Below are 17,307 nucleotides of genomic sequence, written 5' to 3'. Positions count from 1 at the left end.
GACACAAATTATGGGTATTAAGAAAAAACACGTATAAAACTGATGATACAACAAACACATACCTTCATAGGCTACTGCAACATAAAGGAAAATATTATTTATTTTAGCCATTATATATTTTTACAGTCAGAATTCCATCACTGCTACAAAACTGTCTTTAAAGGAAGAGGATATTTGATGTAAAACACAGTGCAGGGGAGAAGAAATATTCCTGAGAATACTTACTGAAGTCACCTGCAAGAAACACCGCTTCTGCTCCTGGTGCCCACTCTCTACAGTATATTCCACCTTCTGGAAGCTGGTTAACTCCAAAGCTTTTGTAACTCTTTGTAAATTTATCAAGGCCTCCTTCACATTCCTCAATGTTCTTCAAGTGGTTATAAAAGAGAGAGTACCTTTCAAAGAAAATAGAGAACATTTTTTTAGAAAGTTTAGTAAGCGCCTTTCTTACATTAACAAGTGTAAAAACCTAAAAAAAATTAAGTGAAACACACTGACACACTATAACATCAGAGTTGTTGTCTACAGAAGTAGGAAAAAACCCATCAAATACAAACCATACAATTTTTCCCTGGTTGTTACATAGTCCAAAGTTGCAATCTTCACATTTGTTGGCACTTTCTCTACTTTATGGAACAGTTTGCACTTTCAATCTAAGACTCCAGCTCCTGATTGGCAGCCAAGAAATCCCAGTATTACCACACAGCAGGAGAACTTCACACTCTGAACAAGCCCAGCACTTTTTCCTCCACCTTATTAATATCAGACACAAGCCTCCCAGGGAGAGCTGTAGAGCCCTGCTACATCTCTCACAGCCAGTTTTAATGGACAGACAACCTCAGGACACTGAAAAGTTTGCAGTTCAGCACAGAAGTAGGGACAAACTAGTCTGGCCCTTGCAGAAAGCAGTTCATTAGGCAACCTCTTTACAGAGGCAACCAGCAGGACTCTGCAGTCCCCGACACTGCAAAGGTTTGGAAAAAAATTAGTTTCATAGAAGTAATTATTTGGACCATAACCTACTTACACCAGGAGGACTTGAAATGCCATAAAGTTCTAACATAAAACTTCGCTAGTACCAGTTTAGAGGGTTTTGACATACCTTGCTCTGTTTTCTCAAAGTGTGTTTTTGGAATCCGTGGTAACATCAGGTGTACAATATAAAGAGTCAGCTTGGACTCCTCAAGTGTGAGCTGTTATGTTTAGATGTGCAGAAGCACATCTAAAAGCTGCAGTTGGGCATTTAATTAAGGCAACCTGTACAACTTTTTCTCTTTTGTTTTAAATAAGACACTCCTGTGTTAAATTAGAAATGTGTTTCTGTTTTCCATAAATGGTGAGGAATCTTCTGAAGGGTGTAAAACCTAATAAGAGCCCCAGCAAAAAAAGTGTATTTTGAAAAAGGAAAGAGAAACAGTAACAAATATTATCTATGAGATAATACTTCTCTTAGAGGATAAAAGCAGCAGCCTGTTTGCAGTGTCAGGGCTTAAGACAGAGCTCTGTGATTTGTTCTAAAATTTTGATTTAGCATTGGTCCTTAATTAGTTCAAAGTAGAAGATTAAGGTGTCTAATTACTAGTTAAAGTAAATAGCATTACCTATATTAATTTAGAGTATTATGAATACTTTCAAGGTTAATCTCCCAGCAGGTTTTTATTATGAAGACTGATGCTCATCTTTAAAGAGAGCAAGATTTGAAAATGTCTCCAGGATAAACTATAGCAAATACACTCAACTTTTTTGCCCATCCACCCGCACCATTCCCTTAACATTTGCTCATGGGTATAATCCTCAGAAGAGCATTACTAACTCCTCCTGCTCTGATAATCAATTTTATTTAAAGTGCTTGAGGGAGAACGTTTTGTCAGATTTCTGACTACAAGTGTATTATACACATATACAAACTCAGCTGACTGACTCCCATTTCAACCAACTGCAACCACAAATATTTGCATCAAGTTTAAATACAGAAACAGAGCAAGTCACAAATAGCCTCAAAAGCTCAACATATATCATTTAATAAAGTCACATCACTCCATTATTACTGAAGGGTTCTCCCTAGGGAAAATAAAAAAACAGAATGGCATTGCAATATTAAATCTTTCTTTAAAATATGTGGGTTATATGATACAAGAAGTATAATTATATATATACACATATATATACACACACACAAGAAGTGTATCTCCTTGATAAAGGAAAAAATATATATAAAAAGAGGTATATTTGCAGTGTCATCTACAAATCCCCATTTCTCTACCATACATACACGTCCTGCATTGTTTTCACCTCACTCCACTGCAGCTGAAGCAAGACCTGCTATGCTATAGGTAGCTACTGTAACTCCAGAGAAGATCTGACTGAAGTAACGAGTTTGACACAGGTAAAATAGAAAGGGTGTTGTGGAATGTTATCTAATTAAAATTAATCTTCCCCCCCCCATTCTTGCCACAAATACAATTTCACAGCTTTAAGAACACCTTTGGTTGAATGTGATATTTCCCACGTTCAGGAAAGAGGGAGAGAAGTGATTAGTATCTTTAAAAAAAAGTCAGTCACAAACCCTTGAAAGCTGAAGAAGAGGCAAATTATACATTTATTACCAGAGAAGAACAGCAGGGCAAAGAGAAGGACTGAAAGCTCTGTGCAGAAAAGGCTGATACCCTTCACATCATCTCCCTTTTCCATGGCATACTCCTCTTCCTCAGGGTGAGCCCTCCCTGGCAAAGAGGAACCAAGCCCATTCATCTCATTGCAAGGAAATAAGCAGCAAAGAAATTCAGAATTTGAGCGTGGGCAGGATGAAAATGGACTTTCAGAAAGCAATTATATGATTCTGTATCTTTGGGAAAAATCACAGACAGTAATACACACAATATACACTCTGGATTCTTGTTACAGAGGCACTAAGAGTACATCCACTGCTTCAATTTTTGTCTTTCAGTTTAAGCAAACAAAGAGACCATGGCATTCAATATGTGAAATGATCGTGACTATTAGTGAAAAAAAGACTCTGCTCACTTTGGAGTATAGGAGAGCAAGACTACACACTCAATAACATAATTTATTTTGAAGGTAGGAGGTGGGGGGGGCAAGAAGGGAAACAGAAGGATTCTTGATCAGGGGTATATAACATTTTTACAATAGCTTTTTACATAGGACAGATTTTGAGCAGCTCCTTCAATTTGCACACAAGCACACTGTGATAGACCAAGTTAATTCAGATGTTACTGTTCTATCATCATGGCAGAAATCAAGATTTTTGAAGCAATTACTGTTCTCCCTAATTGCTTTTAAATTATAATCTGGAAACCCTCCAGGTTTGTTTGGTTTTTTTTTTAACTATCTCCTGAGATTATCAAATAAAGAATTGTAGTTTGCTCAAAGTTAACAAAAAACCCCATCAGCTTCTGAAGTGGATCAATTACCTGTGCTGTGAACCACTCTATAAAACTCATCTCAGGAGACGAAACGCATCTGGACACGGAACAATGTTACTTGTCCTAGAAGGTTTTGTAAAACAGCAGAAAGGTCTTGTAAAGCAGCAACTGCAGCCTGTTGTTGCTTTAAAGGAAAGGACTGAGTTAAGTACATGCTCATGTCCATATTTAGGGAACTTGAAGGTTTTGCTTTCACAGAAATTTCAGCATTCATTTCTACACTACTGAAGCTTATTCAACTTTCTTTTTTTAATCTTCCAAGCCAAAGTCCCAGGATTACACACAAAGTGACAGGAAAGTTTTTTGCCAACTAATTCCAAACATTTATTTTGTTCACTACTAGAATACAAGTCTTAAAACTGGAGAGGTAAACATTATATTGATAAGACAAGATTTTGTGATCCCCTCAACACTGGGGGTTGTGCCACGTTCAGTTATGCATATATACACATCTGACATATGACCCTGGACACATTTCATAGGTGAGAACCTCAACATTCTGGACCTGGGAACAGAGTCAACAACAGCACTCAGACCTACAAGTCACAACAGAAGGCTGACTTCTGCCTTCATACTTTTCAAGTTCTCACAGCTCAATGACTGACTGCGAAGTCTCTTAAGACTTTTCAATTTCCTGGCACTACAGCTGACACTGAAGAGGATTACAAGGTAAAAACTGTACCCAAGTATGACTTAGAGTACAACCATTACTTTGGGACAAAAAAACTAAACAGAGAAGCAATAGGATCTACAGAACTTCAGGTACAGAGGGTCTGTAATAACTGGAAGTAGCTGTACATGAAGTCCTTTACTACAGCCAGGTACAGCCCCACACATCTGACAAGTGCACATCTGACAGGAGGGGCCTGCTTTTGGTGCATTCCTTGCTCCCAGAGTTCTTACAAAAAAGCAAGCTTTCCAAGTCCCATATTCATTTATATCAATTCTGTTAATAGGTCAGTGTTTTTTAAAACTGAAATACTGAAATTAAGCGTTTTCTTCAGACTTAACTGGAAAGACAGACCAGTCTTGGAATTTCTCCAAGACCACATACACCTAAATTGAAACAAAGTACTTTCCTGCCACCAAATGCTCCTACACCAGCATTTCCCCCCTCCCCACCACTGTTTCCTTGTGAAATACTGGTAATCATAAATATCATTTGAAACAGGGTCACAACAGTTCTTTTCCTACTGTTACATTCATAATTTCTAACACAGCATTGCTTTAAATTCCATGCTTTATATGCAGCTCTGTTTAAAGCCTTACAATAGAAGTGTAGGAATTGGCTGACTTTCCACTGAAGCAGGATTAAAACATCAAACATGAATTAGTATAATGGCTATTCAGAAAAGCAAGTATCTTGCCAATAAAATAACCTTCATAGAGAACAAGTAAAGACAATATTAAATCAGTAGTCGCTTCAAAGATTGACATTTCAGGTGAGCACTTACTCTTCACACTTCTATCACTAAAACACCCTCAAATATTCTGTCTTATGGACACCTATAGATCTAAAACTTTTACAGTAGAGGTACACACTTCTCAGAGTTTGATGCAAAACTACACAGCCCTTATACAAAAAATAGTGTTCTATTTATTTGGTAGCCCTGATATACTAAACACTCCTGGTGGTGCAGTTCCTATAACCACTGACTCAATCCAACTATAAATCCCATTAAAAGTTCCTGGCATGTGTTAGAAGCTTCAACATGGAGAGTAAGAATACAAAAAGCCAAGCCTCCCCTTCTTCCTCAAAGTCAGCTATTTTAGTGAAATAAGACTTCTGGCAGAGCACTGAAGAAGTCTGATGGTAAGTCAAAACACTGAATTAGAGCCCCACATAAAGCTTTCAGGTCTTTATTCTTCCAAGCAGCCAGGGGTACTAACTCCTCCTGGCTGCCTCGTAAAACAACAAAGAGGTATTGTAGTATTTTAAACTTCTATATTTAATCAGATTAGCTTTAGTTTCTTAGGCATCACAGTAATCCAAACAGAAACTAATATAACCAGAAAGGCCTTGGCAGCAAACAAGATACCCTCATTTAAACAGGCTGGTTCTGAACTCCAAGATGGATGCAAAACTTCAAGACATTTTTATGTCCATTCTCAAACTTTTTTATAAAGCTGTTACTGCAATTTACAGAACAGTGAGTCAGCTTATTTTAAGACCTGTGGCGCCAACACCAAAATTAGTGATTTTAGCCCCTCTTCTGCTTATGATGCTGATTTTAGTAGCTATTCATCCTTTACATTTTTTTTGTTGTTGATACCAGCTTTTTTGTCAGAGTTTATTTCTACAGCATTGGCCCAGTATTAATGCTAATCTATTCAAAAAATGAAAGCAAGTAGGAGAGATGTTGATAAGGGTATCTGGTAACCACATGGAAAGCCCAATTTCGCAGACGCTGAAGGGAAGAGGATGTGAAAGAAAACATCCAGTAAGGTACTCCCTGCAGCCAAGTTCTCCATTTTCCAGCAAATACAAACATTTACAGTAATGACAGTGTTAAAAATAAAAACACAGTCCATAGCTTTATGAGGCTGTTCCCAAATTACCTTTTTCTAATATTGCTGCTATCACTTTGAAGATGCAGTTACACTTTCACTGACACCAAAGCCAGTGCAGAGTCCCTGATTCTCATCTTCCCCTTTCTCTGTAGCTAGTTATTCCCTCGAACTCTTGTCATTCAGCTGCTTAGAAGAGGATGGATTGAAGAAAGACAGAAGTAGGATAGATGAGGCTCTTCCTAAAGCAAATTTCTGCAGTCCAGCAAATCAAAGGTATCAGACCTGAACTAGAATTACGTGATATAGTCTTATGTTTCTATTTGCAATAGGAGTAAATTCCTGTTGGCTGCTGCTTCTTCTACTTCATTTGTCACTAGTGAAAAATAAACCAAAACAGAACCCTTGGATTCTACTTCATTCTTTCCTCCATCTCCTGTTATAAACTTTTCATTTGGCTCTTCAGAGTAGTACACAAAGTAATCACACTTAAGGAAAATTGTATGTAAAGGCACAGGAAATCTCAGGTAGGTATGACTACATCAGAACAGCAGATTTACTGTATTTTTACCTTATATCAATTTTATAATTGTAGATGATTGACTTACACTTTCTGCATAGATGAGTCCTATCCCACTCAGGTCATCTTTTTAATACACATTTAAACAGATTAAGGAACATCTGAACACATGCAACCTTTGAAGTGTGAGAACAATTCTGAGAGATATGCCTTAGAAGTACAGAAAGTAATGGCTGATGATTACAGAGATCCAGAAGATGACCATTTAATTTTGCTTTTCTGCAGGTTAAAAGTAAAGACGTTACGTGATTCTGAAATCATGATCTTAAGAAGTCTCTCTGTAGCTAAATCTGAATTTCCCAGAGGTTCTAATTCCTCCATTCAGAAAATTATTCCCTACACAAGTAATTTGCCTCTCTTCCAAGTCGGGGGCGATTTAACACACATTTTCAGCTGAAAAATAAGGATTCTGCAGGTTGGCCAATGATATTAAGTTCCTTTCAGGTGTAATAAAATTAACTGTCATTCAAACGAATCGAGGAGACAGTTATTCCAATAAGGAACTTACACAGTTAAACCATTTTATGTTGCAATTCCTACCCAAGAAGGGCTTTATTATTAACTAGTAAAAAACCATCCAGCAGAGAACTCATACAAGCGAGCAAGAACTTCAAAAATAACTTTCCCAATTCTGCTCTACTGGGCAGATAATGAATAACTCCCAACTCTCTTTGGATGTTCCATGATTTCAGTATGGATAGATGAAGCATTTGTGCACGGAGGGATAGTGTAGTTTTTGCATCTCCAACTAAATGCAGCGTTATAAAAATTACGAAATCTTTTCTTGGGGGTGTATAATGCACAATCACTCGCTCTGTTGAAAGGTGACTGATTCAGAATCAGCTCTTTCCAAACTAACTTAAAGTGTCACTGCATGTGCAAGTCAAGCCACAACAGCAACATACAGTCCAGTACACGGGAGCATGACAAAAAAACAGCAGAAGAAGAGAAACCACAGTTTTTCTTGACATGCTACCAGCAGAGGATGCTTCTCTTCTAACAGAGATGGTAAAGACCTATAAGCTGTGAAGCCTAATAAATACCCTTCCATAGTATTTTAGCAAGAAGATCATTTGCTGACTGAAGTTCTGGCACTGCTTTGTGCACAGTACAGGACACCAGCAGCACCTTCCCTGCTTTAACCATTAAAGCAACTCAGTAGCTTCACCAGCATTTGACAACTGTAATGTTTTGGCCATCAGCTACATAACAAACACACACAGTTCTCAGTTGGGAACCAAATGCAGGGGTAATTACAAGGTGTATCAAACGCAAACTTAATGCAATCATTTAGTAATAATTACTCCAGTGATTTATCTAAACCAATCCCACTCCTAAGAACAACCCTCCCCACAGCATCGAGAGGCTCTCTTACACATATCCCTGCATGTTTGTTCATCTATCACCCACTTCAGTTTATTAGAAACACATGGATGCACCTCGCAGGGTAAGTGTAACAAATTACTGGTGTTTAGAAGGAGCAAGAGGCAATTTCTTTCCATCAGAAGCCCAGCAAACTACTTAGAGGCACCAATTCCAGCCGGAGAGAAGTGTATACACAAGTATCAACACTTGCTACAAGAAAGCCATTTTCTTTTACCCTCTAATGATTTAAAAGGTATACGGTTACTTTTTTAAAATAACTAAAACACACACTCCCCAAGGTAAAAAACAAACAAAACAAACCCCAAACACCATACAGCCAGCCCCAAAAATCCTTATGATACTACACTGTGTTACAACCTCCCAGAACGGCACAGCACTCAAGACAGCTTCCCTTTCATTAGGAAACAGTCTAAATAAAACAGCAATTTCAAAATAATGACAGTTCTATATATTTCTCTGCATATAAGGAAACAAAGTTACCAGTAGTGCATACTTTATTTAGTTTTACACTTTAGAACATTTAGGAAAGCAACACTTTAGGTATAAGATTTCTCCATTTAATAGCCAGTTTCACTATCCCTCTGCTAAGCATTCTTTATTATGCATGAACTGTAGACTAAAGCCCCTCTTTTAGCTATAATAATTTGGTGCTCTGTTGTGATGATATCTGAAGCAAGTTGATGGAGCTCTTTTTGAATTAACATAACCACAGAGAAACTCCATCCCATCTGAGCAGAGAGCTGCAGAAACGCAGCGACAGATTGTCTCAAAACCAGCAGACTAAGACTGTGTTAGCTCATGTTTCATATTACACAAGAGAAAATAAACTGAAAGGTCAGTTGAACAGTTACAGCATTGCCCTTTTCCAAGGTAATCAGCAGAGCATGTAGCAGAGACATGAACACAAGCGTGACTGGAAAGACAGTAGCTGATAAAGAGGCTCTTGCTGCCAAAAGTATGTGGGACAAGATACTGCTCTCAGTGACTGTCCACGAGCGTGGCATCCTGCAGGCCCTACTCCACTAACTCTGATTTATTGCTTCAATTTGAAACCGTGCTCCTGTTAAACATTCAGATTTCCGTATTGCCAAAACACACTAGAATATGTAATACCGAACATTAATCACATTCACAGGTAACCTACAGGAACAATATAATTATTAATGTGTTGTAAGAGGGACACAACACAGTCAAAAAATCATCTGGTTTACTAACACATTTTTATTTTAAGTTCAAAAACTCTTCATGTTATTCAGTACATTTAGCTGGAAACCATGCGTTAGACTTTTCTCCCCATACTAAAATCAGTTTATTGTTCCTTTTATAATCATGTATTTATTAATGGAACATTCCAACTGTTTCTATTCATCAGATCAACATATGCTTAAAAACACCTTAATCTGGAAAGAACTCAAATGTTTTATTTACCAGAATTCATTTTAATGAAGCTGTAGACGACAGCTTATCAATTCCCATTTAATTCCACTGCCAACTATTGCCAACAGACTGTCTTTGTGTTAATAGAAATCAAGGCCTAGTTTGGGGGAAAGAGTCCATGATTCCTACAACACCAGTAAAAAGTTGTAATCAACAGACAAAGAAGCTACACAAGAGAGTTAGGGGAAAAAAAAAACCCACAGAATTTCTTAAAAAGAATTTATGATTTCCCTCTTGGTGGACAGGTGTTTTTACCTCTTGTAGGACTTCAGTAACCTGCAAACACCAGTTAGTACCATTTCTAAAGTTATTTTTTGTATGGTGAGAGCCAACTCACACACCTCCTACGGGTTGTAAAAGCCTTGCACATACTGACAAAATAGTCCAGACTTCAGTCACTCTTTAATTTTGTTTTAAAAGCTATTTTGTATATTGTGGGTTTGTGTTTTTTTTTTTTTTTTTTTTTTTTTTTTTTTTTTTTTTTTTTTTTTTTTTTTTTTTTTTTTTTTTTTTTTTTTTTTTTTTTTTTTTTTTTGTTTTTTTTTAAATTAGCTTGCCAGAGCAGTAAACATAAGCAGGTATCTGTTTCTTTTCAAACTTGGATTTCAAGACTGCTCCATCAGTTCAGCTCCTACATTCTTAGTAAAGCTGCAAGTAACAGTAACTGCAATAAATGAAGCTCAACACAGCACTAAGACTTACCTTTCTAAATAAATACACAAGAAATTAAGAATTGAAAGCTTAATTTGTCTACCAAACAGGGAAAAGCTTTTAAATCACAAGTCAGAACTCCAAGTTATTTCAAATAAAACACCAGCTATTCCTCACTGCCTTTGCCACCTATCCCACTTTGGTGGGAACATGCTGGAGTATGAATTGTTATTTGAACTCCATAGCAGGAAAGAGCACAGCTGCTCTGGCTACATTTCACTGCTAGTTTCCACAAGTCTTACTTCACCTCCTTTTAGACTATGTTGCACAAATTAAAAACGAAGTCGTGATTTAATGGATCAGGTGAACAGTTTGTATATTCCAGCAGGTCACTATTTGAAAGGTATGTTAAAAATTATCAAGGATGAGAAAATTAAGTTATCAAAAAAAATCGCCCTTACTATAGGACTGTTTCTTTGTCAAAATTTAAACAGATTTAAATGGACAGCCATCTTAAGAGGCTGTCAAAAAGGTAGCTGGAGAAAAGGTACCCACAGCAACAGCCAGATTCTCTACTACCTCACCAAACCTTTCTCCATGTAGCAATTATCCTCTCCATAAACCTACAGTATTCCACCAAATAAAATTACCCTTTAAAGCCTATTAGTTTAGCCTAAATGTTGGGTTGTGCATGTAGTCATACACCACCTAAATCAAGTGGTTTGTTTTCCCTTTATCACGAACACAGATATACTTCCAGTGCCTGTTTCTTCTTGGCCTTTAAATATTTGTCATCCACTTTTCAATTACCTCTCTATTTTATTGCAACAAACAAAACTTCCCCGTACTCCAGGAAAGAAAAACATGTGTGAGACTTTTACATATAGAATTGTAGTTAGAAAAACAAGTATTAAACATGGAATGAGAAGGAAGGACTTTTGATTTTATTGCTGACCACCGTGCCACTTTTGATCAGGCATTGTTGGTTTGATCAAGGAGTGTTTTCTCTGTAGGCTCAGCAGCTGAGTGGGGCTGTTCACACAGACCACACATTCAACTCCCCAAGTCTGGTGTGCTCTCTGGGTTTCCTGAAACGCCTATGAAAAGCAGCCCTTTTAGAGGACAGTTCTGAGGAAGAAAAAGTTACCACCAGTGATTGGAAAATAAGATCTGGAGGGATTCGGGGTGGAGGGAGGAACACCAGTATCACACCAGCTTCAGGCACCTCAGCAGAAGCACCACATTTGCTTCACAGCACAAGCTTGTCTAAATTTAATTCTTAACTGCTTTTACTGCAGACAGGGCCAGCAAGGGAAGCCAAGCACTCAAACATTTATACAGCCCACAATGCAGAGTCTTTGTAATTTAGTGTCAATGTACTAGAACTACAATTAGAACTTGTGTACTTAAACATCTGTAACTAGTCCGAGGCAATCAAGTTTATTCCCACAGAAGAGGAGCAAGTAAAAATCATGTCTTGTCGTTGTATACAACAGTTTCTGTCATTCATGGCCAAGCATTTTCAAGGTGCAGTCTAAAAGTCGCTTTTTCCAGACTTCAGTTAGAATGAACACCAACGTATCAAATACCAATCGTTTGTTTGCACCATCACCCAAAAAAAGCATAAACATCAAATTCTTGAAGTTGTTACACTGAATAGTCAAACCATTACAGAAAACAGAAGACTGCAGATTTTACATAGTCTGGCTGATTTTCTGAAACATTAAGCTACTGTATCTTCTCCACACAATCTCTAATCTGACTACAACTGTATGAATTCCTGCATGCCAAAAATTTGTTAAGCACTTAACTGCAGAAAGAACACTGCTCAGCAGCTGTTGGATTCATCCCAACCACATACCCACTTTCACATGATTTAAGCTCCTAAGTACATATGACATAACTTCCAAGGCACCTGCCTTCTGATGGGATTGCAGCTGTATTTGATATTAGTAGGGACAGCTCAATAATCTTAGACGTTATCATTACTTTGCAGCCTCGAAGCACATGAGTCATTTATCATTTGTGATTTGTCTGTCACAATATTAGAAAGCTTATGATTCAAGTTTTGAATTGATATGACTAAAGGAAAATTGCAAACAAAAGAGAGGGGAGTGTATTAACTAACACTGCATTACTGTGCAAGACTCAAATCACTGAACTCGAGACACAGCGAGACAGCGAAGTTTACATCAGAATTTTAAATATCTGAAGTGATGAAATAACTTGGGACACAGAAAAGCACTTGCAACAGTTCAGGGTGTGGGGGAGAAAGAGGAAGCAAAACTCTACAAACAGAGAGAGCCAGGAATTGCCAGGGTTAGTCATCCTGATATGTTGCACATAAAAGTCTAACTGTGGTCTTACTATAAAGTACTACTGGGAAAACTTCAGAGATCATGGAATAAACATTTGTTTAATATTAGGAGTTAGGAAATATAAGATGGACAAGCTATCTGCTGCACAGATGAAACCATTCTGTTTTTTACAATTTCAGATTTATCACTTCTGCTTTCAGTCTATATGCACCTTCTAAATCAACTACTAGAGATGTCTTTCATGTTAAATTTTGACATAACCTTTATTCACACAGAACCTTTAATGCAGAAAATTAATATCTTCAGCACTCACTTCAAATGGATAAACTTAAACAGCAAAAAGGTTGAGCAATGTAGTAATGGATTATATGTTGGAAAGAATTTCTCTTTTTAGTAATTTGCACTCACTATAACATTCCTATGACCACTTTAGTATGTTTTTTTTTCTTTATAGAGGAACTTCGACAATTCACACTGGCTGACCTGCTTGAAAAGTTGTATTTTGAAGTGCTTGTCTATCTCTAAAGTACAAAATAGAAAGTGCACTACAGTCTTGACTGATAAATATAAATATGTATATGATTATCAGCAAATCTGGGTGTTTACATCCCCTCTTCCACCTGAAACTCAGAACATAAAAATAATCTCTCTTTACTGGAACTAAGCCTAGAAAATACTACTAGTTCCAACTCCCAACCTGAAGAGCTGCCAAAGAAAAGCCTACAAACTGAAGACAAGCAGGACAACAGGTTAGTCCCAAAGCTTCAGTCAGCACAGTCTCCTTATTTGAGGTCAGCTTGGTATGCACCAGCACAAGTGAATAACACAGGAGGAAAACCATCAGCCAAAACTTTAGGTAATCACAGTTTGTTAGGAAATTAACTTCTTCATTTATGAAGAATATTACGTATTAAGAATAAAGCTGGTGAAAGAATAGTATTGTTAGGTACACAAAGAATTATTGTGTGCATTTTTCATCACAATGTGTTCATTGCATCAGAGTAGCTTGGCTATTTATTATTCCATAAACAAATCTGTAACCTGTAAACTGTATGTAATACCCTCAAGTAATTCATACTTAAACCTTTTCTTCTACTCCTGGAGAGCTTGAACTCACAGTCAGCTCCTACAAGGCTACACATACATTAGCATCTATAGGCATATTCTTTCCTTCCTAACACATAATTTGTGTACTGCCAGTTAGAAGCCTTTTTCAATTGTCATCTGAACTGGGACAAGATGAAAGATTTGAGAGTAAAACATATGTAAAAAATGACAGGGGGTGCCAGCTAGACAGAAGAAAATAAATGTTCTCTTAGGACTAAGGCTCCAGAGAGGGTACAGAATCTCTATTCTGTCTACACCCAAGAAAACAAAATCCTAAACAATGCAGTCCCAATTCAACAGTAACCTGAGGCTGAGCAGGAGGCTGAGACATAAACAGCATTCAGAGGTCCCCTTCGACCAGAATTGTTCTGTGAATATTTAGTACTTTACACCTACTGAAGCTAGCCAGTTCTGCTTAAAAACAAAAAAACAAACAACACCCAAAACAACCCCAACACCACAAAAAAAAAAAACCACAAAAAAGTCACACCACAAAGAACATGATAATATATATAAAACCAGCAATGCACGTAATGACAGAAATACAACAAGCACTGCAATGCCAAAGCATTCTAATATATCTTAGATTACTGGCAATTACACACACCTCCCCTAAGCCTGCATTAATTTTCTTTGTGTATTTATGCACACAAATAAAGGAATTCCACAATGCTAAAACATACAAAACCACAGACAAAACAGCCCAACTGCTACTTTGGAAGGAGTTGAACATGCCTGTCTTCCTTTGCAGAAGACAAATCAACATACCTCTGCATCAGCAGGGAGGGAATGGGGCAGTTTGATTCACTAGAATTAGTTTCATGCCCACACATGTAGTCTCTTAGACAGCAAAGAGCTATAAGGATGTATCTGCCTTAGTTTTCGATCTGAAGGAAGACTGAATTCTTATAGTCTACCATTCATTTACTCTAAGAAAAATTCATAATTACTCTCACATTTTTCTGAGCTGAGCATTTAGTGCCTTTAAGGAGGTGCACACTAAATGAACTCTTGGATTTCTTTGAAATGTTAAGCCACAGCCCATCAGTGGGTGACTGTGTGACCAAGTTCACAGACACCTTTGTTCCAAAAGCCCTGGTGTGCCGTTCCAGTGTGTCACATCACACAACACACTGGCATTGGGCTGGGACAAAAAGCTTTCAGCAACACACCAGACAGACAGGAGACTCAGGCAGAAAGGCCCTTCTTGCTACCAGTCCCTTAGTACAGGTCAGACATGCAAACACAGGCCACAACCACAAACTCCAAACTATCACCCAGCTCATGTGGTCACATTTCAGGTCCCACGTGGAGTCACAGCAGCAGAACCAGCTCATTCCAGGTCATCAGCACAAGATGTACATACCATGGAAGCGTGAGCAGGAGAACAATAAGCAAGTTTCAAGTCTAAACATTTGTTTTTCCTTCGCAGGCATCCCTACACATGACAAGGGGGTTGGAACTACATGATGTTTAAGGTCCTTTCCAACCCAAACCATTTGATGATTTTAAGAAAAACAGCTGAATAAAACAAATTTTCAACTTGCCAGACAACTCCTTGAGAGAATCTTTTTAAGTTTATCAATTCTTCCTAATTAAGCATAAATATTCAGATTGCTTACTGAGGTAAAATCCATAATAAAAACGAGATTTTGAAGGCACATCAGTATATGCAATGAACAGCATGAACAAAAATTGATCTGGACAATATTAAAGAGTGCAAACCAGTAATTCATCCCTCTCTTGCAGTGTTAAAGAGTTGCTAGGACTGCACTGCAATTATATAACACCTGAATTTGGGAGCAGGGGGAGAGGGGGTCTCACATCAGATAATACAGACTTCAACTTGCACTTATTTCACACCACCATTCTTTTAGAGCCTGTAACAGCACACAGGACCGACTCAGCTCGTTGGCAGAGAAGGCTCCCAGCACTTCCAAACTCCAGGGCAAGCGACAAGCAGGGACAGCCAGGACCTGACCTGCTCTTTGGCCCCAACCTTCCCTGTTAGCAGGACCTTGCCCCTGCTCTCCACCTCAGCTTGGGGCAGAGCCAGGCTTTGAACTCCCCGAGGAACAGGGCTACATTTCTCCACGCAGTTCCCAAGACAAAGACAAGTGTCCACGATACAATTTCATGAATCTGATTATTTCAAAGCCAAGACACACAGGAAAAAAAAGCTATAAAAACTGAACAAAATCCATTCTGCTAAAAGCTTAAGGTAGCATGAAGAGAAAACATGTTCCTTACTTAGTTCATTATTTACATATTAAGTTATTGGGCAAAACAGGTAAGCCCTTGCAAAATATGTATTTTGGCAGAGGTAGATGCAAACTAAAATGAGTGACAGTGAATGTGACGGAAACTTTTTACTGAAATGATCTTGTCTCACTGCTGGTCAACCAGCTCTTTCTAAACCAAATTTCAGTGTCAGGCACCCTCTCTATTTCCTTTAAGAATAAATTCTAAGTAGCAACTAATTGTCAAAGTGTTTTGTGGGGGTTTTTGATGGAATTTCTTTTTTGGGAGGGAGGGAGAGGGCAGTGGGTGGGGAGTGAAAGCAACAGAAACTACTCCATCTTACTTGGTTATTGATTTCCCAATTTTGTTTGTTCTCCCAGAAACAAAAGTAAACCTAAAACTAGGTTTATCTTGCACCAAGGACAGCTATTCTAAGACCATTCAGTGAACTTCAAAGTTTGCTGACTGCTAGAGTCCAGAAAATCCTCACTGCTTGGACGGTTCACAGAGAAATTCAGAGAACAAAAACCCAAAGCAAAACAAAACTCCATTCCCCCCCAAAAAAGTCACCAAAAACACACATACAAACAGTGGCCCTCCACCAAACCCACAGATAACACACCTTGAACAGAGTGGAACAGCCAAATTAACCTCATTTCGTTAACAACTTTGAAGACTGAAGAACAAACACTGTCATAATTTAACTTGCACTTGTAATTTCCATTATACCTGATCAGTATATGATCATGATTCCATGCCACCAGCTCCATCCAAACTGACAATACCCTCTACTCCCTCAGCCCTGACAGCACTCATGGAAACTCAGGAGCACTCCTGAAAAGTTGCAGTGGTATGCAGCAGGTTTCAATTGATTTACTTAATAACACTGAAATATTAAGAGTTATGGCAATGACACAGAATCAAACCAATTTTTCTTTTGTTCTGAAAGTTTACAAATCAGATGCAGTGCAGACATGACAGGAACAATAAAAAAATACCTTCTAGATTACTACCAAGTACTTGGGTATTTGATTATTACACTTCCATCTTTCTAAAATATTATTCTTTCTTTTGTAACTAATGCTCTGAAGTGAATTTCCTCCACTACACCTTGCAAGTTACCCAAGTTCTGTACTTTGCAAAGAAAGATTTATTATCAGCCTCAGAACCCCAAATTTCCCAAAGGCTATGAAGTGCTGGCTTGCACACCCACAATACATACTCCAGATTGCTCCCTGTGTAAAAAGTACACAATAAATGTTTACAAGAAAATGGTTCTGGTGGCAGGCAAAAGCATTAATGAGGTTGCTAATGTAACTAGCAAACAGAAGATGCAATGCAGAATATCTGTTAAAATGTGAAAACACACAAAAAGTCTGTGTATTTCATAATATTTAGTTAAATTCAAGACATCTTTGCAATAATCACAAGGGTTTTGTATTGTCAGAAATGTATCATGACATGTTTACACCCTACACAAGCCAAGCTAAACAAGAAATATTTCCCATAATATACAGCATTCAATGCAGTACTGACATGATCGTATCCAATACAAATTGCACCATGAATAATGCAGAAGGTATTCTTTTAAGTCATCTGAATTCCCAGAAATTTAACAAAAAGCAGTTACGTGATT

The 17,307-nt window shown here is 37.8% G+C and overlaps 1 protein-coding gene across 1 annotated transcript in view; it reads right to left on the bottom strand.

Moving 5' to 3' along the window:
* Positions 1–17,307, bottom strand: part of GBE1 (1,4-alpha-glucan branching enzyme 1) — a 143,752-nt gene that overhangs the window by 109,960 nt on the left and 16,485 nt on the right. Inside the window, exon 2 of the mRNA XM_027740075.2 lies at positions 226–395. Coding sequence (XP_027595876.1) covers positions 226–395 — 170 coding nt within the window. The remainder of the gene's footprint in view (positions 1–225; positions 396–17,307) is intronic.

This window comes from Pipra filicauda, unplaced genomic scaffold (assembly GCF_003945595.2).
Source record: "Pipra filicauda isolate LSUMZ 115617 unplaced genomic scaffold, ASM394559v2 scaffold131_size2509542_pilon, whole genome shotgun sequence".
Taxonomy (NCBI): domain Eukaryota; kingdom Metazoa; phylum Chordata; class Aves; order Passeriformes; family Pipridae; genus Pipra; species Pipra filicauda.
This window is presented reverse-complemented; position numbering and strand designations above follow the sequence as displayed.